This window comes from Canis lupus, chromosome 25 (assembly GCF_048164855.1).
Source record: "Canis lupus baileyi chromosome 25, mCanLup2.hap1, whole genome shotgun sequence".
NCBI classification, from domain to species: Eukaryota; Metazoa; Chordata; class Mammalia; order Carnivora; family Canidae; genus Canis; species Canis lupus.
In genome coordinates, this window is record NC_132862.1 from 1,962,258 (window position 1) to 1,988,211 (window position 25,954).

The 25,954-nt window shown below is 62.3% G+C and overlaps 1 protein-coding gene and 1 long non-coding RNA gene across 15 annotated transcripts; one reads left to right on the forward strand and one right to left on the reverse strand.

Annotated features, from left to right (window-relative positions):
- Positions 1–37: 37 nt before the first annotated feature.
- LOC140617020 (uncharacterized) lies at positions 38–14,431 on the reverse strand. Of its 4 annotated transcripts, none has more exons than XR_012017299.1 (6): positions 13,826–14,431; positions 13,298–13,343; positions 12,150–12,335; positions 2,793–3,020; positions 2,121–2,270; positions 38–190 (listed from the first exon to the last, which is right to left on the reverse strand). It is a non-coding gene; the product is annotated as an uncharacterized lncRNA (long non-coding RNA). The 4 variants fall into 4 exon arrangements; XR_012017297.1 differs by having other exon boundaries at positions 38–1,340; XR_012017300.1 differs by lacking the exons at positions 38–190; positions 2,121–2,270; positions 2,793–3,020 and adding an exon at positions 9,566–10,958 and having other exon boundaries at positions 13,826–14,430.
- Positions 4,757–25,473, forward strand: RARG (retinoic acid receptor gamma). Of its 11 annotated transcripts, XM_072797779.1 has the most exons (12): positions 4,757–4,984; positions 5,401–5,604; positions 5,989–6,052; positions 6,198–6,245; positions 9,766–10,096; positions 20,480–20,628; positions 20,842–20,983; positions 21,609–21,769; positions 21,922–22,098; positions 22,441–22,645; positions 23,057–23,215; positions 24,171–25,473. In XM_072797779.1, the coding sequence occupies exons 5-12, from the start codon at positions 9,913–9,915 to the stop codon at positions 24,368–24,370; spliced, it is 1,377 nt and encodes a 458-aa protein (XP_072653880.1). In that variant the 5' UTR covers positions 4,757–4,984; positions 5,401–5,604; positions 5,989–6,052; positions 6,198–6,245; positions 9,766–9,912; the 3' UTR covers positions 24,371–25,473. The 11 variants fall into 11 exon arrangements, with proteins under 11 accessions (XP_072653880.1, XP_072653879.1, XP_072653883.1 ...); XM_072797778.1 differs by lacking the exon at positions 6,198–6,245; XM_072797782.1 differs by lacking the exon at positions 5,401–5,604.
- The last annotated feature ends 481 nt before the right edge of the window (positions 25,474–25,954 follow it).

The window sequence follows — 25,954 nt, forward strand, 5'->3', positions numbered from 1 at the left end:
AAAAAATTTTTTTATTTATTCATTCATGAGAGACACACAGAGAGAGAGAGAGAGACAGAGACACGGGCAGAAGGAGAAGCAGGCTCCATGCCGGGAGCCCGATGCTGGACTCAATCCTGGGACCCCGGGATCACACCCTGAGCTGAAGGCAGATGCTCAACCACTGAGCCACCTGGGTGTCCCTAAAAATCTTTAAAAAACAAATAAAAATTTAAAAATTTAAAAAATAGAGAAAAATAATTATCACAAAAGTCAGGATGGTGGTTACTTCTTAGGGGAGGGAAGGCATTATGGAAAGAACACATGGGAGCTTCTGGAGTGCAGGAAACACTATTTCTTGACTTGGATGGCAGTTAAGTAGGCACTTGATTTATCTCAATTTATCTGTACCCTATTCATAATGTATTTATATATTGTGTACAGAAAGAAGATAAAGTACCATTTTATTTTCTCTGGTCCATGCCACCTTGTTCAGATCATGACACTGAAGTCAGATACTTCCTGGTCCACACCTATCTTTCCCACCAGATCTCAAGGAGAGGCAGCAACCTTCCCTTTATTTCTGATACCTATCAGTGCCTGGCATGAGGCGGATAATAAATGTTTGAATTGCACTGCATTGACGTTCCCGTCTCTCGTCCCATGGAGAGAGGGGCTGCTGCAGAAGAGGAGGCCTGCTGCGGTGAAGAGCGCCAAGACCTGGGTTCCCAGCTTAGCTTTGCCACTTCCTAGCTGTGTGATTTGGGCAAGCTGCTTAACCTCTCTGGTTCTTGACTCCCTCTTTCGTGAAATAACTGCTCCCTTGCCTCCTGCTGTGTGGATTAAGGTACATGCCGAGCACAGTGCTTGGAACACAGTAGGTGCTCAACAACGGACAGCTTCTAGACCCCCTGGCCCTAGCTCCGCATCTTTTCTTCAAAGGAATCTGCTAGAAGGGGGCACCAGCCAGACATCAAAGATGGCCCCAGAGAGAGGGGCAACACCTTTGGGGGCGGCCCCTGGGGCCAAGGTGGAGCTGTTGTCTGGAAGAGTTGGCAGACTGGGGAGAGCCAGCTGAAGCTAAACTGATCCCAGGCAGTCGATGGGAGTTGGCAGAGGAGATAGGACACCAGGGTTCTGGGAGTTTCCATCCAGGGGAAGTCCCAGGTGTGGGTGCGGGGGTGCCAGGCTGGCCCCACCCAACACCCTGGCTCCAGGGTATGTGGGCCCGGGGAGGAAAGTGGGTCAGAGCAGGGCTGGAATTTAACCCCATTGGTCCCATGACCTCTTTGCCAGCTCCAGGGACGGCGCAGCCACAAAGAAGCCTGTTCCCTCCTCCAAAGGGCCTTCATTCCTTTTCCCTAGAAAGGAAGAATCTTGGCACCTCGGTGTCTGGGCAAGAGGCACTGGAAGCCCCCCCCCCCCCCCCCCCCGCCCCGTGGATGGAGGACAGCTAACCCTGGAACCCCTGGATTGAGGCTCTGTACAAAACACTGCTACACCCACAGCCACCCACGACGGGCAGACCCCTGCAGCTCTCACCTCACGCCTCGCCTCACCGTACTCCAGGCAACTGAACATGCTCGGGGTTCCAGGGAGGGGGCCGGTCAAGGCCAGACCCCGAGGGGGAAGGGTGCAAGGCAGAGCAGCTTGGAGGAGGAGGCTTTTCTGCCTGGTGAGGCTGCGGCTAGGCAAGCACAGGAATCCCTCACTCTGGGGGATTTGCCAACGGCGTGGGGCCTTGTTTTCTGTGTATAATCTGAGGCCTAAGCCTGTGGTTTCCTCTTCCCTATCTGTGCCTCTATTTCCCTTTCCGGAGGAGGAAATGAAGGAGTGGGTGGAATCACTCCAGGGTGGGGTCACCAGGTGTCCCGCACCCCCCCCTTTGGCCATTAGGAGGTGCTTATCGTCTGTCCCTTGAAGCATCTCCAAATCTGGGTGAGGAACAGGAATGGAGGGGCCCTCTTCTTTCCCGGGGAGGGGGCAGGGTGACTGGGAGCAGGGACCCTGTCCCAGGGCCTTTGCATATGTTCTTTTGCTGCTTTCCTTTCTCTCCACTCTCTTCCTCAGTTTTGCCCAGAAGCCCCTCCTGATCTCCTTGGCTGGGGGAGAAATCTGTCTATTATTCACTCCCATCGTACCTTATGCCTCTGCACGCTGGTTTATCACCTGCAGTTTTGTGGATTTTTTGGTTGACATCTGACTCCTCCACCAGAATATGAGCCCACGGCAGCCAGAACCATACCTGGGTACTCCCAAGGTCTAGTACAGTACTTGGCATGCGGTGGATACTCAAGAGAAAAAAAAAAAGTTGTTGAATTAATGAAGGGCGCATGCTCAAGGAAGAAATCGCGAGTTGTTAGGCCAGTCCCCAGATCCTGTGTTTCAGACTCAAAGCCTTATTCTGTGTGGGGATCTGGGTGGCACTGAGGATGGTAAGGGCCTTCCACCCACAGATTCATTCACCAAGAAAGCCAAAAACTGGCCAGCGGGAGAAGAGGCCTGGCCAAAGGGAGGACATTGGGCAAGCACCTGGGGCAACGCCGGCCCCAGCCTCAGGCTGGCGGAGCGGGAGGAGGTGGGAAGGGAGGGCAGGAAGGGAAAAGAGAAGACACGTGTTGTACAAAACATGTTTTCATCACACCCTCCCTGGGTGCCCTGGCCTCCAAGCTCCGATGGCACTTCCATGCCTTAATGATGTCCCTGGGGGCTGTAGCGTAGCTCCCCCACCGCCCACAGACATCTGCCAGCCACCTCTGAGCCTGGCACAGGACGGCCCCCCCAGCACCAGAGTAGGCATATGGGATGCTTACCCATTCAACAGTCCTCTGGCTGGTGGGGAGAGGGGAGGGTGCTACTTGGGGGTCGTGAGGCAAAGAAGCACAGTCAGGACAGGTGGGTCAGGTGTCCTGTCCTCACAGTGTCCCCTTCTGGTCTTTGTGATGAGGGAAGCAAAGGAAGCCTGGTCCTGCGGCCCCCAAGACATCATTTCTCCAAGTTGCCAGGGTGACCCAGTGGAACAACCACAAACAGAGCACAGGCTAGAAATAGGGATGACAGAAGGGAAGAAGAAATGAGGGGAGTTCTCTCCACGGCCTCCAGCGTAGGAGGCCCCCTTCCCAAGTCTCACCCCGGAATCCCTGGGCAGAACACCGGTTGCCTTTGCCTCGCAAGAGGGACAGAGGAGGAAGTTTGACCCCCTCACAATGCCCCACTTCCCAGATCCCCAGTCTGCTGGCTTTTTGTTTTGACTTCGGAACAGACCCCAGTCACTGGGTCCCGGGGAGGGCGGGGGCGGAGGCGCGGCGATCCCGAGGGGAGGGACCGGCTCAGGGCGGGTCTTCCTGGGCATCGCCCCCTGGCCGGCGTCCTTGGCTGGGGACGGAGCAGGCCACCAGAAGGGAGGAGCCAGTTACCAAAGACGGATGGATGGACAAACACCCACCAGAGACAAAGACAGAGGCAGACAGACAGACAAACCAAAACAAAGAGAAGGGCAGACACAGATGGAATTTTGGAGCTGCTGACCCTTTCCAGCCCCCCACAAGTGTTCAGCCCCCCCCCCCTTTAGCTTCCCTGTCTCCATCTGCTGCCCCAGCTGCACAGTCCTAGAGCTCTAGCTCTTGACCTCGACCAGCCCCTGAGCCCCTTTAAGAAGGAGAGGGGGAAAGTGCAGGGAGAGGAGATACCCAGCGGGAAGAGTGTCGGGGGTGGTGCCTGGGTGTGTGTCAGGATGCCCGGCCCAGGGCCAGGGAGGGAGTGGTGCCCTCCCCGGTCATGAGGACAGGAGACTCATTCACTGTAAACCAAGTACAGATGTGCTGGGACGGGGAGGGGGAATTAGGGCCACATTCGCAGACCGCAGTTGGGCTGGCCCTCCTCCCGCCAGCCACCAGGGCAGGAGGGGTTAACTTTGCAGCCTCCTGGCAAGATCCCTGCCACACAGGCGGGCGCCATCCCACCCCAGCCTGGATGCCTGGGTCCAACTCCCCGACACTTGCCCCTCCCACGCTGCTGAGTGCTGCTCCCAGGGTAACCAAGCAAAGTCAACAGCAGCCAGGCCACCTGGGGACGGGACCCTGGAGTACCTATTCCCAGCTCTTTCCACCCCTGGAGTGAAAAGGAGGGCCTTGTCTGCACCCCCATTGACGTCTCCTGTTCTCCTGAGATGGCCGCAGCACGCCCCTTCTTTCCCCCTCTCCATCACCTGACTCTGGCTACCAAAGGCGGCCTTTCCTAGGGGGGCGGACACCTGGCCCCCAGGGTGGTGGTGAGGACAGAGCAGAGTAATTTCGGTACGGAAAATGTGATGACGTGATCAGGAGCCCACGTCCCCAGTGCTGGCCACCCTGGGAGTGTTACTGGGGAAAGGTCCTTGGGGTGCGTCTCTCCGGCCCAGCTGGGCCCCCTTTACTGCTCTCCTTCTCTCCTTTCTCACCCCCACCTTCGATCCCCGTGGGAGTGTTTGGGGTCCACTCACAGAGCGTGGACTTCAGACCCCTCCTTTCCCCTCACTCTGTGTGCGGTAGAACGGAGACAAACCCCTGGGTTCCCAGGGGCCGGCTGAGAGTCTTGGTGGTCGGCGTCCCCGTGTCCCACACTGACGCTGACCCCGGGCAAGCTCGCTCACGCACACCCCGGGTCAACAACACTCGTGGCGCATCTACCAGGCAAGCAGGCGCTGGTTGAGGCCGACACACACCCTCAGCTCGGGCTTTCTCCCTCACACCCAGCCCAAGGCTCCTCCCACCCGCAGCCACAGTTCCTCCTGCCCTCCTCACCAGCCTCTCCCTCTCCAGATCCAAGCCCCAAGGTGGAGACGACACTGGCAGCCAGGGACCCCGGCCCCCTCAGCGGGTGAGAGGAGGAGGTCCCGGCCCGGAGCCTCAGCACCCGCACCCCCCATCCCACTAGTTAAAGCAGTTTGCTCCTGGCACCGAGGACCACCTGGGACAGGCCGGCGGAAGTGGAGCCCCCCAGGGCCTGCAGGGAGGCTAAGCGAAGGGTAAAGACGGTGGCACCGGGGTCATGCCCTGGGGCATCACTGCTGCGCCTTGGCCTCCCCTCGGCAGGCAGCAGAGCCCGGCCTCGCTCAACCACGCAGCCGCGGACAACCCGGCCGGTCCCCTCGATGGCAGGAAGGGGAGAGGTGCCAGGGCAGGGTGGCATCCCGGGCCACGCCGAGCGCTTGGGCCAGCCTGGCCCGGCCCGGCCTCCGGGGGGGTGGGGGGGCGAGCCGGGAGGGCAGGGACCCAGGCGTCCCGGGCCGCCCCGCCCCGCCCCCGGCCCCGGGGCACCGAGGAGGGAGCCGGGCAGGGGCAGGCGGCAGGGGAGGGAGGAGCGAGGGCGGGAGGGGGAGGAGGGAGGGGGGGTGGGGAGGGAGAAAAAGAAAGAAAATATTTTCCGTGTCCCCGCCTGCAGAGTCAGTGTGCGGTTTGGGAGAAAATGTGTCGGATATTTTGGGGCGGTCACGTGGGCGGGCGGGCTCCGAGAGGCCCCGGGACTGTCCCAGCCTAGAGCCCGCGCCCCCCCGGCCCCCGCCGCCGCGGCCCCGGCCCCGGCCCCCGCCGCATCCCGGGGCGCCCGACGCGACCGGGCCCGGGCTCGCCCCCGCCTCCCGTGCAGGTGAGCCGGGCGGGGAGCAGGCCGGGGCGGCGGGCGGCGGGCGGCGGGGTCGGGCCCACGCGGGAGCTGCCGGGCGTGGAAGGGCCGCCCCCGCCGTCCGCGGGGTCCCGGAGCCCGAGCGGCCCCAGCGCCTCCTCCCGGCCGGGCCGTCGGAAGGGCCGGAGCCCGCCAGGCCCGGGGCGCCGCCGCTCGGAGGCCGGTGGACTGGGGGGGGCTGGGGGCCCCCAAGGCGCGGCTCTGCATCCCGCCCACTTGGCCCTCTCCGGCCGGGAGGGGGGTCCTGGGAGTCCTCGCCCTCCCGGGGAGCCCAAAGCAAAGGGGGGAAGAGCAGGAGGGCGGCGGCGACCTGGGCGCCCCCCTGACCGGCCTCTCTGTCTTCACCAGTGACAGCCCAGGTCCCTCGGCCTGACCCAGAATGTAGGAGGGCATCTCTGCAGGTGGCCGGAGGGTAAGAGAACCGACGCCTGGTTGGGGGGGACAGGGCAGCCCCAGGAGGAGGAGGGGTCTCCAGGGCGAGAAGCTGAGATGACCGTGAGTCCAGGGGGGTGCAGTCCCTCAGGTCTGAGGCTCCTGCCCTTGCTGTCACTCCTCAGATGCTGAGTTGGAGTTGAGGACCACAGGAAGTGTCCCGTATCCTTGAGGCAAGGAGAGAAAGGAACGGGCTGGGGGGCAGGGGGCAGTGTGTGCAGGGTGCCTGGAGCTTGGGTATCCCAAATAGACACACACACACACACACACACACACATGCACATACACACACACAGGCATATGCATGCTGCAGCTTAAAGCCTGGTAGGAGTACAGGGCACACACCCCCGCCCCGGCACACCCCCACCCCTGGCTCAGAAAGCCACCTAACTGGCACCTCCAGTTCCCCCCTCGGCCCCACCCTGCCCGTGCCCTCCATTGCCCACACACATTCCACTGGCATTGCCTGCCTGCCTGCCTCCTGGGCACTGCCCCTCCCTGGGGCCAGTGGGGTGGAGGGAGGGCACCTGGGGATGAGAGGTGGAGACTCAAGGGTCTGGACTCCCCCAAGGGTGGCACAAGGCCAGGGAAACCCAGGCCACCGCTGCCTCCTGGGGAGCAGGCTGGGGGCCCAGGCTAGAGCAGAGGATGCCTGGGTTCTCCGCCCAGGCTGGGGATGGGGTCATGGAAAAAGGTGGTCGTGTTTATACAGAGGGGAGGGGGGCAGCGGGTGGAGAGCAGCCGACAAGAGCAGCTTTGTTCCGGGCTCTAGAGCGGGCAGGGCGGCCGGGAGACGCGCGCCCCCCCCCCCATCCGGCAGCCCCCTTCATCCATGCCCTCCCTCAGCTCCACCTCAGCCCTAAGAGAAGCAGCTTTGTAAGGGCCCCTTTTCCCTAGTCAGCCCCACCTCCATCTGAGGTGGCATCTCTTCCTTCCACAGGTTCCCCAAAGAGCCAAGGCATCTGGGGCCCTAACGTAGGATTCCCTTTTACTCTGTACCACTGTCTTCCATCCCTTGGTCCCTTCCTCCACCCTGGACCTAAGACCTTTCCTTCCCCTCCCAGCCAGGGCAGGGGAGCCCGGGCTCAGAAACGGAGGACTCTGTCTCCTTCCCCTCTCCATCAACACTCAGGTCCCTTCTCTGAGGCAAAAGAGAAGCAAGCCCAGGGAGAGCTGGGCTGGCCTTTACTCGTTGCAGCTTCACTCCTCAGTAAGGACCAGGAAGGAGACTGAGCATCCCTCTCTGGGACCCCGAGGTCCTCTTGCCCCACACTCAGGTCTCTGCTTCCCACCTGGAAGTGAGAAGCAAAGACGCTGGGTGCCGGAACCAGAGCCCGGGGGCCTAGTCGAAGGCAGTCTGAAGAAGATGGGGGGGCTCCAGTAGCTTCTCATCCTTGGCATTGGAGGGGTTAATCTACCTGGAATGTGGCCCAGCCTGTTGAGCTATGGCCCAGGGGCCTCTGGGGCCGGGACTCCTGGCTCCACCTGGGCTTAACTAGGGATGAGGACTTGAGGGACCAGGGGAAGGAAAAGGAGAAGGACCCTGGGGGCGTGGGACTCAGCCTTTTAAGCTTGGGGAGACACCGGGCTGAGGAATTTGAGGGTACCAGGGGTATGCGTGATGCCTCGTGAGGAGCAGGGGTTGCTTCACCCATCAGGCCTGAGTGAAGGGCGGTGATGTTGGGGTCTGAGTTTCTGTAACCTCCACGACAGCCTACCTTCAGTAGTTTGAAGGCCAAGGTAGATGAGAGATAGGAAAGAAAAAAAGGAAGGAAGGGAGGAAGGCAGGCAGACAGGCGAGCTGAGGTACAAAGATGGAGAGATACAGATCCTGGAAGCAAAGACGGATGGAAAGAGATGCAGAAATGCCTGCCCTACCGCTGGGCCTGCCCACCCCACGGTCTATATCTGTTTCACTCCCAGTCCTCTGTCCCTCTGTCCCTCAATCCATGATGGTTCTGGCTGCTAGAGGAGGTGTCTAGGCTGGGGTGACTCCTTCCAACTCCCCTAGAGTGGGTGGTTCTGGGCCTCCTGGGAAAGTCAAACTTTCCCTTGTCCGAGGAGCATCGGGAGAGAAAGCACCTGCCCAGCCTTGGTGCTTTCCCCTTTCCTCTCTCCCTCCTTCGTCTCTCCCTTCTCTGGCCTCCGGTTAAAAATCTCCTGGGGCAGGCTACCCTTGAGGAAGGGGAGACTGTCTGGGAGGGCTTCCTGGAAGCAGAGGGCTCAGAGAAGACGGAGAAAAGGAGATGGGGAAGTTAAGTAAGGTGAGGACCAGGAGAGGAGCTGCTCCCTGGCATCACACCTGGCACACAGCGGGGCCTCCATTCATACCTGTGGGTTTGAAGGAGAGTATGCAAGGCAGGTTAGGATGTGAGGGACACCTGGAGACAGAGATAGAACTGGGAGGGGAAACTGGAAGAGGGGCTATCGAGCCAGAAGGAAACGGGGATTACAAGAGAGCTATGGAGGAAGAGAAGGTACAGAGAGAAATAACACGAGACACACGTAGCATTTAATATGTGCCCTATATTATTTTAAACACCTTACATATGTGAAATCATTAAATCCTCACAACCACCTTATGCAGCAGGCCCTATTATTCCCAACTGACTAATGAGGAAACTCAACTCAAAGGGAGATTAAGTAACACGCCCAACATCCAGCTAGGGAGTGGTGGGGGTCGATTCAGGTAGCCCGGCCTGAGTCCATGATCCTCATCACTGGACCACAACTCCTCTCCAGAGACACGCAGGGCCTCAAAGTTACTTCAGAGATATGTTAGCTTTCCCCAGAGTGGTAGGGAGTTTATTTTTATTTATTTTTATTTTTTCAAAGTTTTTTTTTTTAAAGATTTATTTTTCTTTATTTACGATAGACAGAGAGAGAGAGAGAGAGAGAGAGAGAGAGAGAGAGGCAGAGACACAGGCAGAGGGAAAAACAGGCTCCATGCCAGGAGCCTGACGCGGGACTCGATCCCGGGACTCCAGGATCATGCCCTGGGCCAAAGGCAGGCGCAAAACCGCTGAGCCACCCAGGGATCCCGGTAGGGAGTTTAAATAGCCTTCTCTTTCTTTCTTTCTTTCTTTCTTTCTTTCTTTCTTTCTTTCTTTCTTTCTTTCTTTCTTTCTTTCTTTCTTTCTTTTCTTTCTTTCTTTTAATTAAGTAAGCTCTACGCCCAACATGGGGTTTGAACTCCCAACCCCGAGATCAAGAGTTTCATGCTCTACCGATTGAACCAGCCAGGCTTGCCGAGAGTTTGAATCCTGGCTTCACCACTTAGGGCCTCGTGACCTTGAGCCAGTCACTCAACTTCAGTTTCCTCCTCTGTGAAATGGGAATCATAATTCCTACTTCACATTTCACAGGATTGACGTGAAGGTTAAGCCGAGTGTCTAGCACTGTTGTGTTCAACGGTCCCTTCTCAGCTTAGGGGTCCTCTTCCCCCCCCCCCCCCCCCCCCCCCCCCGCCCCTGCCGGAGTCCTAAGACCTGAGCTAGTTTCCCCTTCCCTGGAGAGTTTTTCTCAACCTGCCTAAGCTCCTTCCCCTTCCTGCCATGTGGTGGAGGCCCCTGGGCCAGGGCAGCACAGATCTTAGAAGCCTGGAGGGAAAAGGCTCCAAGGGGGAGAGGGCCGGGGCTCGGGGCCTTAGGGTGACCGCTCTCTTATCCCTCCCTTTCGTCTCTTTCTCCCTAGGACTCTTGGAGGCCCAGTGGGCAGGCCAGGAAGGGCGGCACGGAGCCTCCCAGGCTGGGGCAGTGGGCATGGGCGGGGGCTGCGGCTGAAGACCTCCCCCGCCCGCTGCAGACCCCCGGGGATTCGGCCTCCCTCACCGCAGCTGCCATGGCCACCAATAAGGAGCGACTCTTTGCGGCTGGTGCCCTGGGGCCTGGATCTGGCTACCCAGGGGCTGGCTTCCCCTTTGCCTTCCCAGGGGCTCTCAGGGGGTCTCCACCTTTCGAGATGCTGAGTCCCAGCTTCCGGGGCCTGGGCCAGCCTGACCTCCCCAAGGAGATGGCCTCTCTGTGTGAGTCTCCGGGTCCTTGGGGGATGAGGGCAGGTGGAAACAGTAGGCCATTGTAGAGGGTGGATGCTATAGAAAAGTTGGTGGTACCCGGTTAGCACGGCTGGCGGGGTCGGGGGTCTGATCTAACGGAGTAGGTGACAGGAGTTGCAGGAGGCGGTTTGGACTGGTTTGCAAATGAGAGTTCTCCTGCCCAACGTGCCTACAGTGTCGTGGCCACAGTGGCCTCCTGAGTCAACGGCAGGGGGAAGGCTTTGTATGGGCAGCCAAGGGTGGGCCTGGTGAAGTCTGAGGCTGCGTGCCGCCGTGGGTCTGGGGAAGCAGCCGGGGCAGTGGAGGAGTCTGGGAGGTCAGTCAGCCGCCTGACATCGAGAGGTGAAATTGTTCTGAGTTAGAGACAGGCAGCACAAGAAGCAAATGAAATAGTGCCAGGTGCCCAAGACGTGTGGGGTCAGGGAACCCTCCTGCTGGTGCCGGGGAGGGTGGACGCGGCTGCAGAGAAGGTAGTAGCTCTTGCACCAGAAGTAGTCTGGGGGAGGTGCAGGGGGTGTTCCAGAAGCATCCTCTCCTCCAGCAATGTGGGTTTTCGACTCCTCCCCTCCTCTGGGTCTGGCATGGTGCCCACAGTGCTGTGCAGATCCCTACTTGTTCCTCAGGCCTGCCCTCTCCGGGTTAAGCCTTTGATGCTGACAGCAGACAAGCCTTAGGCCTCTCCTTTTCCCTCTGGATCCCCTTTCCTCCTACTTCGTAGTTGGTCTTCCTGACCCAGCCATTCCAGGCCTGGGTGCCCATGACCTAGAGGGCCAGGCCGCTGGGTCCTGCGGGGCAAAGGGGCAGCATGTGAGCAGGTGTAGAGAGTCCTCACCTGGAAAGAAGGGGAGGTGATAAAAGGAGAGGCACAGAGAAGGGCAGAAAACCAGAGGCGTAGAGACAGGGAGATAAAAAGACAGACATCCTTTAGAGCTCCAGGAGCTCAGGGAGAAAGAGGTGGGAGAAAGGGGGCCGTGCCTTTGGGGGGGGCACTCAGGGGGCTGTGTGGGTGTGTGAGGGGGTGACCAGATGGGGCTGCCGTTCTGCTGGAAAGAGTGTGCTCGTCTGGAGAAGGTGTGTGTGCGCGCCCGTGTGTGCAGACCACGTGCAGTTGCGTACGTCCAGCATGTCTCGAGACTCTCCCCGCACGCACGGAATTCCAGTGCGCGCAACAAAGAGTCAGTGTGAGGAGGCGACATTTAATAGGGCTGCTGACGGTGTGTCTGGTGCTCGGTGAGACCGGCCCGTGGCGTGTCTGTAGACCAACAGGGGATATCTGGGTGGCACGCAGGTGAACAAGAGAGCACAAAGCCCTCCTTTCTGGAAACCTCAGCCCAGCCGGGCTTCCCCTACCTCATTTACACCCCATGAATCTGTCCCTGAGCCTGAGGAGGTAGGAAGAAACCACCCTCCCCCGTGGAAGTACTGCTTGCAGAGAACCATTCAACTTGGTCCCTTGGGACTTGGTTTTCCCAGGTTTGGGAGCAAGGAGGGAGAGGAGGAAAAGGATGGTGGTGGGGGAATGCTGACAGCCAGCAGCCAAGTCCCCAGGGAAGTTCTCCTCTGCCCTGGACACACTGGATCAAGGTCAGGGATGGAAGTAGTAAGGTCAAGGCAGGGGAAGGGGTCACCCTGGGCTCTATCCCCTGGAGGCCACCCTGAAGGAGGGGGACTGAAAGGAGAGATCCAAGGGAGGAGCCAGAACGGGGCAGGTAGCTGGGGAGGGTGCGGCTGCTGGCAGCGGGGACAGGCCTGGGCAAAGAGGTGCTGGTGGGGTGGGGAGAAGGGGAAGGCTTGGGTCCAGACAGCCTGCATGGGAGTGGGGCATGCAGCACCCAGTGGTAAATGAGAGGGAGGAAGAGGGGAAAGGAGGGGATCCCAGAGGCTGGGAGACCTCCCACAGCGGGAGAGCCGCTGAGGGGTGAGAGTGTAGTCTCTCATTTCTCTGACCCCGCTGTCCCTCTGTGCCTGGGGCCACCCAATGGAGAGGGCTTGGAGGCCTGTCTGATGCCAAAGCCGCACTCACCTTGAGTCTGTGTCTCTCTCTTCACCCCCCCTCCCTTAGTCTATGGGAGGGAGGGTGGTCCATGAAGGAGTCTGGAACTTCTCCCTGAGGCTGCCTCCTGGATCCTACTGCTGGGTCCCTAGCACCTTGGAGACATCCACGTTGAGAAGGGAAAGCTTGCTTCACCTCTTGGGGTTCTCCAGGGGCCTGAGTGGGTAAGGCAGGCATCTCAGAACCGTGTGGTGGGAGGGGAGGGGGACGGGGAGGGGGGCATGTGCTGTGGGGGCAAGTGCAGGCCTGTTTGCACGGGAAAGCAGAGGGGTGGTGTGTGTGTGTGCACGTGTGCCGCTGGGTGTACGAGCTCACACGTGTCCGCGAAAGCCCCGAGTCTGTGTCTCTCTGCGTCTCTGTGTTTAGGAACACTGGTGTGCTCTGTTTGCTTTGTCAAGACTGCAGGGAACAGAGTGGGATGGGAGGGAAGGGAAACCTGGCCCTCTTCCCCGTCTTAAGGAGGCTGTCTGTGGTACTGAGGACCTAGCCCTGTTCATCCTCTGAGCTTGGTGGTGACAGTGTCCCTGGGGCAAGGAGCCCAGGCTGCACCAGGCTAAGTCACATGGAGAAACTGAGGGCAGGCTGGCACAGGAAGAAAAAGAGTTCTACTTGAAAGAAACTGAAAAAGACAGACTCCGAGACCTAAAGGAGGTGACGGAGAACTACCCAGGCGGTCGGTCGGTCGGTCGGCACAGCCAACAGAGGGAACCCAGACGCTGGGAGAGGAGGCGGCAGAAGGAGCAGGCCAGGGTAAGGGTGGCGAGCGGGCGGCAGCGAGGCCTCCTCCAGGAAAAAACCCCAGCCGACCGCCTCCTTCCCCTCCCCTCCGGTCTCGCTGGGCTCGGGCTCCAGCTCCAGGCCTACACAAACGGGGCTTTGATTGCAACAGGAAACCTCTCCGGCGGGGGGAGCCGGGCAAGCCGCCGCGGCTGGGGCCCAGGCTGCACCCCCCTCTGCCGGCCCCCTACCCAGTCCCAGCCCCCATCCTGCCCAGCGATGCCTGCACCCCTGCTTTGGGCCCCGTCCCTCATTCACACCTCCCTTCTCTCTTTGGCAGCCCCTTCCTCCAGAGACCCCTCCCCGCTGCCCTTCAGGTGGGACTCTGAGTTAGGACTTACCCTTGGGGTGGGGCTTCTTGCTTTGACAAGCCCCCTCTTCACCTTTCTGAGGGAAGGTTTTGGAAGGAAAGGAGAATTTAGCATGAGGAATTCAGAGCCAGTGATCCTCCACCCCATCCAGAAGGTGGCAGGAGGGGGGCGGGGGGGGGGGCGGAGGGGTTAGCTGTTCCTCCCTCCACAGCCCCTCGTTGGCCAAACTCATCCTTTGCCAGGGTGGTCGAGGCTCTGAGGGGTGACCTGCAGGACTCTGGGCGCTAAGGGCCTTGTTAGAGGGGGAGGGGTGCGCTTCTCTTTGCCTCTGGGGTCTTGCCTTTGTGGGGCTCTGGCTGGGAGGGGTGAACCGTGGTGGTGGGGATCACAGATTGGGGGGGTGAGTCAGGCAGCAGCCCCCCCTCATACTCCCACCAGGCTGGTGGAGAACATCTGGTTCCCATGAAATGCTAGAAGGCTAATGGGTCTAATTGCTGCAATAAGGGCTGGGGGGACTTTGGGGATAAGAGGGGGCACTAGGTTCCCCCATCCCCTTACCTTCTCCTCAAGGCTGTACTAAGACCGGCTAGAATGGGGGGGTTGGGGTTGTCGGGAAGGGCGGGCCTGGCACTGTCCTGCCTCCTCCCTTCTAAGGCCCCCTCTCCCTGCAGTGCCTGGGAAACACACAGATGGGGTGACGAGGAGTGGGGTGCATCTGGTGAAGAGAAAGGGGGGCTACTGAAGACTCATGACTTCCTGGAGCCCTCCAGCCCCCCCTCCTGTGCCCCATTCCCAACCCCCCTCTCTGTGGCCTGGCCACTTCTGGTTCTAATTACCAACCAGGCAGGCCTGACTTAATTGGGACCTTTCAGATTTCGGAGGAGGAAGGGGGTGGTGGTGGTGGGGGGGGGCTTGAGAGCCTGGAGTTGACTAATCAGAGCTCTTTCCCCCTGGTTTTGGGGGTACTTCCCATTTTATAGTTAATTTTTTTTTTTTTAACGCTGCCCAGATTCTGATTCAGAAATCTATCCTCGCCCTCCCTTTTTTGGTGTGTGGGGGTGCTGGACTCAGAAACTGGGCATTCGAGGAGGCAGGGAAGCTCTCGCTGGGTCAGAAGGAACAGCCCTTCCCACCTGGGCCGCACTTCGCCCCCCCACCCCGGTCGGCCCTGCCCCCACTCCGCCCCTCCCTCCCCTCCCTCCCCTCCCCTCCCCGCGCCCGCCTGCCCCTCCCTGCCCGCTCTGGCACCCCTTCCTGCTCTTTATTCTTCCAAACTGGCGCCCCCCGCCCGCGGCACCCCCGTGCGCCCCCCTCCCGGTACAGGAGATTCTTAGAAGAGCGCGCCCCGCCCTGGCGCAGCCGCGGGGGGGGGGGGGGGTCGGGCGCCGCTCCCGCTCCCGCTGCCCCTCCCCGCCGCTCCCGCTCCCCGCCGCTCCCCCTCCCCGCTCCCGGGCGCTCCCCGGGGGAGCCGCGCTGACCGGGCCGGGCCGGGCGGGGGCGCGGGGCGGGGGCGCGGGGAGGGGGCGGTTTCCGGGAGTCGCGGCCGCGGGCGCTGTCCCGGGGCCAGGGTCCCCGACTCGGCCGGCGGCGAGGGCGAGCTCTTGACGTGGCCCGGCCCCCGCCCCCCTCACCCCTTCTCCGCCGGGCGAGGGCGCTCAGTGCCCGGAAGGGGCCACCGAGGGGAGGGCACCGCGGCCGCGGGGGGTGCAGTGGCCCCGGGACCCGGGCGGCCGACCCGCAGTTGCGGCCGAGAGGGGCCCCGGCGCCCGGGGGCAGCGGGCACGGAGGACGGGCTGGGGAGGGCGCGCTCGCCGGGGCAGGCCCGCGGGGGCACCGTGGGGGCGGCCGGGGGCTTCGTGCTCCCGAAGCGCCGCGGGCTCGAGGAAGGGGACCCGCGGGGAGGCGGCCCGGGACGCGGCCGGGAGGGAGACTCGGCGGCGCAGGAGGGGGCGGGGGACGCGGCGGCGGCGCTGGCGACGGCCTGGGCGGGGCGGGGCGGGGCCGGGTCAGGGGGAGGTGAGCGCGCCCGGCCCCCCGCCCCGAGGGGGGTTCCCGGAGAGTTCACGGCGGGAGCGCGCCCCGGCCCCGCGACCGGGGGCGGGGAGGACGGGAAGGAAGGAGGCGGCGGCGCGCGCCGAGCCGCAGGAATGTACGCTGCGGCCCCGGAGCGCGCGCGGAGGGCAGCGGAGCGGAGGGAGGGAGGGAGGGGAGGGAGGAGCCAGGCCTGGGAATGAGGGGGCGGAGGCGGTGCAGGTCCCCGAGCTCCGGAGCGCGGCGCGCGGGGAACCTCCATGTTGCCCTCTCCGCCGTCTCCCCTGACACCCCTGCCTGCACCGACTTGTGTGCAAAGAGTGGAGTGCGGGGGGGGGGGGCGGCGGGCGGGGGGAGAAAACGCAAAAGGAAATGCGTGTGCTCGGTTCCTCCACTGCTTCCCCCCCATTCCCGACCAGGGCACGCGCCCAAGTGCAAATGCGTGCAAAGCCCCGGGGCTGTGGAGACGGAACGCCTGCTAGCATTCCCCCGAGCTGGATGTGCCTGCACAAGCGTTTGTGCATCTGTGGCTCCACGCGCGTGCAGCTGCAAGCACGCGCACTGTTGCATATTTGCAAATTCGTGGTGCCTGCCTCGATCAATGCATGCACGGGTGTGTGTCTCGGCCGGCGCGCGCGCCGGGCGCGAGTGTGTGTAAGTGTGCGCTCCACTCCCAGCTCTGCTCCTCTCGGTGCCCGGCCCCCTTCGCGCTCCAAGCCCCACCCCCCACCCCTCCGGGCTTCGCTTTTACAAAAGGTCTCCCCAGCGTTCGCCGCCGAGGCGCCCAGAGTGAGCCGGACCGCGGCCGCTGCGGCAGCCCTGGCTTTGCGCCCCGCCCAGTCCCTTTCCCCTGCTGGGGATCCCCCTCTTCCCCGCCCACCCCTTACCCCCCATGCAGCCTGGCGCCCTATGCTAGCCCTCCCCCTCCCCCCCTCCAGGAGCGGGGCGCCGCCGGGGGAGGAGGGGGAATCGGCTGCGGGTCCGCGGTGTTCCTAGCACCCAGCTCCCCTCCAAGCCGGGTCGCGATGTACGACTGCATGGAAGCGTTCGCCCCGGGCCCGCGCCGGCTGTACGGGGCGTCGGGGCCCGGGGCCGGCTTGCTGCGCAGAGCCGCGGGCAGCTCCTGCTTCGCGGGACTGGAGTCCTTGGGCTGGCCTCAACCCGCCAGCCTGCAGTGTAGGTACCGGAGCTCCGGGGCGGGGTGCGGGCTGCAGGGGAGGCCGCGGCTCGCTCTTTGCGTGTGTAAACGCTGGAAGTGGGGTGCGAGCGGAGACTCCCCCTGTCTCTGCGAGCGGCGGGTGTGCAGCAGAGGTGCTGGCCCTTTAAACGTGGGGACCTCAGCGACTCCTTTGGGTGTGTGCAGTAGTGTTTGGAGCGCGTGTGGCTCTTGGGGTGGGTGCCTACCCGGAGCTGCGGTTGATGCCGCCCCAGGATTTCTGAGGATGGGGAGGGAGCGGGGTGCTCCTGCAGCTCGCGCCCGGGGGGATACGGCACCCAAGGCCGTGGGTGGCGTTTGTAGGCTCCATGTGGGAAGTTGGGAGCGTGAAAAACACTTGCAGAGCGTGTGAACCCCTGAAGGGTGCAGCCCTTACGTGGGCGGTGTGGGTGTGGGCGTCGGGGTGTCTCGCCCGTGGGCCCCGACGGCGTTGGCAGGTCCGCGCGGGGGGCGCGAGGCCGGGGAGGCGTGTGCGCTGCGCGGCCTGGGGGTCGGCGGGGTCGGGGAGCGCCGCGCACGAGGAGCATCCCGGGTGCGCCCCGCGGGCGGAGGGCCGGGCCCTGGCGCCCCTCCCCCGCCCCGAGGAGCCGCGCAGGGCGCTGCGTGCGGGGCCGGGAGCCGGGGGGGGGCCGGGGGGGGCTCGCCCCAGGGCCACGACCTCCAGCTGCGCTCGGAAAAGCGAAAAGTTGAAGGCAAAGTCGGCTTCTGGGGCGGGGGAGGGGGGTGGCGCGGAGGAGGCAGCGGCAGGGAGAGTGGGAGCCCTGGTCCCCGAATATCCATCCTCCCCTCCCTGTGAAATGGGAGATGCCAGGCCTGGGGCCCTGGAACCCCTGTGCAGGGCGGTAATAAAAAGCTGGGGACTGAGAGGCAGTAAAAATGAAGTCCAGATGAGAGGCGGCTTTGAAGCCTGGGCCCGAGCGCCTGGCGGGGGTGGGTGCGGGGAGGAGCCGGGAGGGGCGCCGGGAACACCCCCGAATCCACCGGGGCTGGGAGCGCGCCGGGAGCCCGGGGCGGGCGGGGCGGGCGCCGGGGGAGGGCGCGCGCGGGGTCACCGGGCCGCCAACGCGCCGCTCGCTGGCTCCCGGCTGCGCTGTTTACGACAGTGCTCGGCGGCCTTTTTTTTTTTTTTTTTGGCTTTTTCTCTCTTTTTTTTTTTTTTCCCTCTTCTGATCTTTTTTTTCTTTCTCGGTTCTTTGCTTTCTGCTTTTCCTTTCTTTTCTTTCTTTTTTTGGTCTTCTGGTTCCAGGGCAGAGCTGCTCAGATTGATTAACAGCTCAGCCCGGAGACTAGAGGAGGGAGGTTGCAACCCGGAGACCGCACTTTGGGGTGGGGTGCGGCAAGAATTAAAAGTGTGGCGTTTATAGGGTGGAGAAAGCATGGGACTGTTATTACTTTGCATCAAATCCTGGTGAATGCTTAACTTTCCTTTCAGTGCCCAATAGGAAGGGGAGTTGGGGGTATGTCGGGAGGGGTGCTGAGCGGGAGAGACTTGCCCGGAAGGGGGCTTTATGGGGGCTGGGGCCTCTATTCAGGAGCCTGGCGGTCCCTGGGACTTGGCTGGCAGTGTGTTTTTGCATTTCAATTTGGACCAGTCATTTTGGCCTCTAGGGTCTTGGTGGGCTTCAGGCCTGCTCCCCACACTTTGAGGGAGAAAGCAGCTTAGACCCGTGTCTAAGTCAGGGAGGGAACGAGCTCCCTCGTGGAGGGGGCCACACGCTGTGTTCGTGGGTGTTTGCGGGTGTCCTGGTGCTGCGCTCGCAGGCCGGGTGTTGGTGTGGTCGCTGAGCTGCGCTCCTGCAAACGCGAGCTGGATGTTGTGTGGCAGCTTTAGGACTTGTGCGCCCACGTCCACGGAGTGGCTGGGGCGGGCGTGCTTTTCTGCCCGCCTGTGTGTTCCGCGGTGCCAGGGGCCGCTTGGGGTAAAGGAGCCCATCGGTAGCGCGTCTGCTCCTGGGCCTCGCGTGCTTGTTGATGTGTGAGAGCGTCTCCGAAGAGGTGTGTCAGATTGTGAGTCTGGGCTTCTCAGCCCTGTGCCTCGCAGCTGGGAGCGTTTACAGCCGGTTATAAAGAGTTTGTTTGAAGCTCCGCTCAGCCTGGCCAGGAATTTCCTCAATTTCAGCAATTTGGGCTTTAAAAGGAGAAAAACCTAGAGCCCACCCCCCTCCTCCCCAGCAGGGGCCCCTGCCTAGCCTGGGAGCAGCCTCCCGACGGTGGGGACGGTGGGGTCTCGGCCCAGGGCTGAGAAGGGAATCTGAGCAGGCTTGACCAGATTAGCCTTCTTGTGCGCTTCACCCCCAGATTGACTGCCCTGGGGGGCTCAGGGGGCAGAGCGGTGCCCAGAAGGGGTGACGGCACCGCGGGGACAGGAAGGGCCGTCCGGGGCCTGCTCCCTGCGGCCCCCAGGCCGTAATTGCCCGGCTTTGCCCCAGCCGTCGGGCCGCACCCAGGCCCTTTCGCAAGAGAGGAAATGAGGCAGCGCTCTGCGGGCAGGGCGGGCGGCAGCGCCGGGTGAGCACCCCCCTCCGGCTGCGGGCAGCACCCGTGCCCTGCTCGGCCCCCAGGAGGGCTCCCCAGGCCTGGCCCCGCTCCCGCCCCCCGCCCCGCCCGTCGCGGGGAATCTCACTCCGGCAGGATTCTTATGCTAATGGCGAGAGGGCTCCCCTCCTGGGGGGGGTGGAGCTGGCCCGACCCCGGCCTCCGGGGCTGCCTCCGGCCTGTGGCGGCAGGGGGCGGACGTCGGACCAGGTGGGCTGAGGCCGGTTAGGAGGAACCAGGTGCTCCCAGGTGGGTGCGTGGGCTGCTCCCCATGGAGGGTCTTAGCGCTTTCTCGCCTTGACGTGGGCCCCCTAGGTTTGGGCGCCAGGTCCGACAGGTTGAGTAGTTCCTAGATCTTTCCAGCCTCTGAAGATCAGCTACAGACCCGAAACCCCGAGTCAGGAAGGGCCCCCTGAGCAGCCCCGGGACCCCTCTGAGCCGCGATTGGGAGTCTGGGGGGCACGTTTCGGGGCGAAGTTTGGAGGCTCAGAGTCCAGCGCCAGCTCCCCTCCCCCACGGGCCGTTTACCCACCGGCACCTGACTTTCCTGCTTTGCTACACCCCCAACCGCGCTACACCCCCAGCAGCTCTGGACCTGAGACTCTAAGCAGATACCTCCGTCTCGCCTTCCCCAGCTTCTCCGAGTCGCCGCCCGGCGCCTCGATCTGGTCAGGGGACCCGAGAGCCTGGGCTCCGCCATCAGCTGGCAGGGTGGCACCGGGCTGGCCACTGCCCTCTCCTGGCCTCCGTCCCTTCAGGTGTAAAATGAGGATGTTGGATATCCTCTAATCTGCTTTCCTGTGTCCCGTGTGCTCCACTGCCTCAGTGGTTTCTGGGGAAAAGGACCCTGGCAGCTATTTGGGGAGTGGCTGGAGAGGGAAGAGCAGGGGGATTATCTACCCCGTATTACTTGGGAGAAAACAAGGTCCCCTGGGGCCCACTGAGTACCCCAGCAGGTCGCTTAGCCAGGCGCTAGCTACAGGTGGCCGGTACTTGGCCCAGATCTGTTGCCTCATAAGGAGGATGGTGGGGGCTAGACTACTGGGTGGACCGGCGGGACAGGCAGTGATAAAGAGTGCAGAGCCACAGCCCATGACCCTTCCAGCTGCCCACTTTATAGCTGGGGAATCTGAGGCCGGGGACATTACCATCCAGGGTGGCCTTGGCCTGGAATTTGGGGAACTGAGCAGGATCATGAGGGCTCAGGCTGGCACTGTGGTGCAGGGAGATGGCCAGGCTGCAGGAGGTGCACTGATGGCTTGGGGCTTTCTGGAAGTATTTACTCTAGGGCTGTACGAGGACTTGAAGTCACTGGTGGGGATGGTGTTGTCACCTCTGAGCCAGAGGGAGAAGTAGGGATGGGGTGTGTGCTGTGAGGATGCCTGGAGATCGGAGGGGTCCCGACCCTCATGTCACTGCTTCCCCCCCAGCGGTGGAGACTCAGAGCACTAGCTCAGAGGAGATGGTGCCCAGCTCGCCCTCGCCGCCTCCACCTCCTCGGGTCTACAAGCCGTGCTTCGTGTGCAATGACAAGTCCTCTGGCTACCACTATGGGGTCAGCTCCTGTGAAGGCTGCAAGGTGTGTGAGTAGTGGGGGTGGGAGCATCGGGCCTCTGTCCAGGTTGTGGGGGGAGAGACTCCCGAGTGAGCAGCTGTTCCTGTGGGGTGGGAGGGGCTGCTGCCCACGGAGGTGGCTCCTACACTAGCTCGGGCGGGGGCAACCCTGCAGGCCTGTGAGAGGCTGGTACTCCCAGCAGCCTGCCTCACTGCCCACCCCCACCCCCAACTCCAGGGCTTCTTCCGCCGCAGCATCCAGAAGAACATGGTGTACACGTGTCACCGCGACAAAAACTGCATCATCAACAAGGTGACCCGGAATCGCTGTCAGTACTGCCGGCTACAGAAGTGCTTCGAAGTGGGCATGTCCAAAGAAGGTGGGCCCCGGGCCTGAGCCCTGAGCGGGAGCCTCCTGTCCTTGCGGGTCATGGCTGCCTTCTCCCCACTGACCTCTGAGACCTGGCCTGCCCTGGGGTGCTGCCTCCACCCTGGCCAGGCCTGTGTGGTCAGTGCCATTCACCCGGGAGGCCCCACCCCTTGGGTTCTCCCTCTCAGAGCTTAATCCTTCCTGTGAATGAGTGAAGGGGGGTCGCTGGCTCACTTGGCCCTCTTTCATATGGGGAGGTTGGGGGGGGGCTTGCCGGTCCCTCCCCTGCTCCCAAGACTGAGCCTGAGGTGGTTCTGGGGCGCCCCCCCCCCCTGCGCCATTGTGCTGCCAAGGCTATAAGTGGATATCCTGCCGCCTGCATATCCTGCCCCCCCCCTCCCCAGCTCCTGCAGGGTGACAGGAAGGGCAGGATGGAGCCAAAGGGCTTGGGGAGGGAGCAGGGGCTGCAGGCCCTGGGTGGGGCTGGAGAGAGCCAGCCTGGGAATGGGAGCTAATGTACCAGCTAAGGAAACTGAGGCAGTGATAAGGAGTGGACACGTGACAATTGGGGTGAGGGGGGTACCAGAGGGAGGTTCTGAGGGTCCTGACCCTCTCCTTGCGCCTTCACCTTCAAGCTGTGCGGAATGACAGGAATAAGAAGAAGAAGGAGGTGAAGGAAGAGGGGTCGCTTGACAGCTACGAGCTGAGCCCGCAGTTAGAAGAGCTCATCACCAAGGTCAGCAAGGCCCATCAGGAGACCTTCCCCTCACTCTGCCAGCTGGGCAAATACACCACGGTGAGTCCGGTGAGGGCTTTGGGGACGAGGTCGGGGTTGTAGGGGGGTCACAGTCCGGTGTCGAGGACGAGGAAGGGCAGCAGTGCAGAGGGCAGAGCCTGGGGTCTGGGCAGAAGGAGGCCTCAGCTTGCCTTCCGACCTGCCCTCCCTAGAACTCCAGCGCAGACCACCGGGTCCAGCTGGACCTGGGGCTCTGGGACAAGTTCAGCGAGCTGGCCACCAAGTGCATCATCAAGATCGTGGAGTTTGCCAAGCGGCTGCCTGGCTTCACGGGGCTCAGCATTGCGGACCAGATCACTCTGCTCAAGGCTGCCTGCCTGGACATCCTGGTGAGTGGGGGCCTGTCTCCCGCCACGCCTGACTCCGGGGGAGCCCAAGGAGTTGTCCGCACAAAGATTTCAGTGTCTTTCCCACCCCTGTCTGGTCTGGGCCTCCCCAGATCCCCTCTAAACCTGAGGTGGGTTCTTTGGGTCTTACCCCCACCCCAAGACCTGCTCCTGTGCTCCTGGACGCCCTGCGTCCTTCCGACTTCTCTTCCCTCCCCAGCTTCGGATCCTCCACCCCCGCCGCCCTCCCCGCGCGTCCTGCAGGTTGCCCTCCTTCGGGCCTCCCCACCCGGTAGGTGCTCCTGCCCAGACGCAGCACCCACAACTCCCCGTGCCCACCTCTAGATGCTGCGGATCTGCACGAGGTACACCCCAGAACAGGACACCATGACCTTCTCCGACGGGCTCACTCTGAACCGGACCCAGATGCACAATGCAGGCTTCGGGCCCCTCACAGACCTCGTCTTTGCCTTCGCTGGGCAGCTCCTGCCGCTGGAGATGGATGACACGGAGACAGGGCTGCTCAGTGCCATCTGCCTCATCTGCGGAGGTGCAGGGGCGCCCCCTGGCGGTTACTCGGGCTCCTCCCCCCACACCCCACCCCGGCCCTCTGACCAGGCTGACCTCGCCCCTGCCCTGTCCACAGGCCTCTCAGGCGCACCCCTGAGCATGACGCGGACAGGGTGGGCAGAGCAGAGGGAGAGCAGAGGAGACCCCATGTAACTGGTGCACCTGCACCAGATAAGAGGGGTCCGGGCAGGAGCGGTTTGCCAGAGGGGAGAAGGTGCAGGGCTCGGGGCAGGGGAGGTGGCCTGGGTAGGCTCCCGAACGACAGGCAGAGGGCTGATGGGACAGATTGGGGGCCCGGGGGGAGCCCTGGGGCAGGGTCTGGGACTCGGCAGCCTGTCACCGTCTCCTTCCCACCCCTTCCTCTCTCACTGCGCTGTGCTTGTCCCTGTAGACCGCATGGACCTGGAGGAACCAGAAAAAGTAGACAAGCTGCAGGAGCCGCTGCTAGAAGCCCTGAGGCTCTACGCCCGCCGGCGGCGGCCCAGCCAGCCCTACATGTTCCCAAGGATGCTCATGAAGATCACGGACCTCCGGGGCATCAGCACCAAGGGTTAGTCACGAGGGAACCTCTCCTCTCTCCTTCGGGACCTGCTGGTCTCTCAGGTCAGGCAGCGGGTAAGCAGAGACCAGAACAGAGAATCAGGCGGTCTACGCTGGAACCCTAGGCCTGCCGCATGCTCGTGGGGAGACTTCGGGCAAATTCCGTCACTTACTGAACCTTGTTTTCCTGTTTGTAAGCGGGGCTATACGTAGACTGACCCCCTCAGTTACTGTGAGGGCGGAGGGAGCTAACACCACACACACGGAATTAAAAATGCAACTCCTCCGGGCGCCTGGGTGGCTCAGGCAGTGAAGCGCCGCCTTCCGCTCAGGTCATGATCCCAGGGTCTGGGGATCGGCCCCGCGTTGGGCTCCGTGCTCGATGCGCAGCCTGCTTCTCCCTCTTCACTGCTTATGCTCTCGTGCTCTCTCTCTCTCTTAAATAAATGGGTGAAATCTTAAAAAAAAAAAAAAAAAAAAAAAGGCAGTCCGTCGGTTGCTGTAGCCGCATTTCAGGTGCTCAGTGGCTAGTGAGGATTGTATTTTACGAAGCAGATAGTTCCATCATCACAGAAATTTCTGTCGGACCGTGATGGTTCAGAAGGATGCTTGGCAGGTAGGGGCTCGGTACATGTCAGCTGTGATTATAAAGATGAGTAAGAACAGGCCTGGGAACCACCGGCCGGCCGTGGACATGGAAGGTGGAGTGGGGTGCGCGGGGGTTGCACTGGCAGCGGGCCCGGTGTGACCCTTGAGGAGACCACCTAAAGGATGGGATGGGTGGGCAGCAGACTGGCCGAGGAGGCAGGCAGGGTGGCCTCCGGGACCCCTGGAGTCAGGAGACGGTGACCTGGGACAGTGGTGGCGGGCTTGTGCCGGGAGCCCCCTGGGGAAGAGGTTGGGGAGGTGGCCTCAAGGGGGCCTGGGCTTCTGCTCCCCTGAACCTCTTTGTCGCTCTGTCACAGGAGCAGAAAGGGCCATTACCCTGAAGATGGAGATTCCGGGCCCGATGCCTCCCCTAATCCGAGAGATGCTGGAGAACCCCGAAATGTTTGAGGACGACTCCTCGCAGCCTGGCCCCCACCCCAAGGCCTCTAGCGAGGATGAGGTTCCCCGGGGCCAGGGCAAACGGGGCTGCAGCCCCCCGCCTGACCAGGGCCCCTGACTTCCCCTGCCGTGGGGGTTGGGGCTCTAGGCAGCAGACTGACCATCTCCCAGACACCGCCAGTGCCCGGGGGAGGACCTGCTCTGCCCTCTCCACCCCTTCCAGTGAGCTCCTTGTTTTTGCCAAAGTTTCCAGGGGTGCCTCTGTGTTCATCCCCTTCCTGCTCCAACTGGCTCCCTCTCCAGTCTCGGGGGCCTGCCCTGTTCCCGCTGGGAGAGAGGGCGGAGGGGTGAGCCTCAGTGTGGACTCCCAGATCTCAGCACTGCCCCTCAGACCCCAGGGTCCTGGGCTCCCCGGGGCAGGAGGACGACCCTGCCGGTTCTACAGCCCCCTCCTTTGCCGGGTGCTTAGGCCTCTGGGAGCCAACAGGAACACTAGAGACCAAAAAGGGGACGTAGGGGGAGGGCTGAGCCCACCCTCTTGTCCCAGGCCTTGGTGCCTCACGCACCTGCCGGATGCACGCTGCCCTCTGTGCCCCGTCGTCGCACCAGGTCGCACCAGGTCGGGTTGGGGCAGGCTGGGCCCTGCATTTCTCTGGGGGCCAGAGGGTGAAAGGGACAGATGCAGGTCCACTGGGCACGGTTTGCTTGGGCCCACAGTTGACCTTGTGGCCTCCGTTACGAGCCCCTCCCCCAGCCCTGTCATGTGCCTTGGGCTTCCCCTGCCTCCCATCTCAGCCACCGGGGCAGGGACCCTCCTACACTACAGAGGGGCCCGGGGACCCCCTCTCCCCCCTAGTGCCTTCCCCCCCCTTGATCTCCAGAGCAGCTTGGCCCAGGGAGGGGGGTGTGGGCGCTGCTTAGCTGATCCTTCCCTGACCCAGAGGAAACCTCTATTTATTTATTAGCTTTTGTTTACACCCTGGACTTGACCCCTTCCTCCAGGGGTCTTGGGAGGGGGAGCCCAGGGCCCTTGTGACCCCTCCCTCCTTCCTCCAATCCCCAGTTTGTATTTAGCTGCCAAATAAGATCCCCACTGGCTCCCCTTTTTCTCTGGGGGGTCAGGGTGCTGTCTCCTCCCCTCTGTTTACATCTCCCCTCCACCCCGCTGTATCGCATATTGCTGAGTTTTCTATTTTTGCAAAATAAAGTGATGGAAACTCACGACATGTCGCTCCCTCTGGGAAGTGGTAGGGGCAGTGACCCGGCGAGGAAGGTGAGCTCCTGGATTTTGCAGCTTTCCTAGGGAAACCAGAGAAATGGGGATGAAATGTGCCTGGGTGAGGATGGAAGGAGGGTGGGGAAAAGGAAGCCCACAGGGGCCTTCCTGGGTGTCTGGGCCTCCCACAGCCACCAGGTGTGGTTCTCAGATTGGACCCTATGGACCTCTGGGATGGTGTGAATGGGCCCAGAGGTCTTTAAGCTGCCCCACACCCCCGGTTGTGTGTATGTGCACCTCTGCTCTCTGGGGAGGGGGTTCATTGAGGCTGCACTTGGTTCTCGTGAGGGTCTCTGGGCCCAGAGGAGAAGAAGCACAGCTTGCATCTGAGTTAGTGCTTCTGTTTTACACCAACCCTTTCCCATTCTAGGACCCCACTATCGCCTTGGAAGTCCCTCCCTCTGTCCCTTCTAACCCTTCACCCCA

Excerpts from the sequence above, each read along its gene's own strand:
- RARG (XM_072797779.1), top strand. The coding sequence starts at position 9,913 with ATGGCCACCAATAAGGAGCGACTCTTTGCGGCTGGTGCCCTGGGGCCT. Across the intron at positions 20,629-20,841 it reads GCTCCTGTGAAGGCTGCAAG|GGCTTCTTCCGCCGCAGCAT; the intron begins GTGTGTGAGTAG and ends CCCCAACTCCAG. Across the intron at positions 22,646-23,056 it reads CATCTGCCTCATCTGCGGAG|ACCGCATGGACCTGGAGGAA; the intron begins GTGCAGGGGCGC and ends TTGTCCCTGTAG.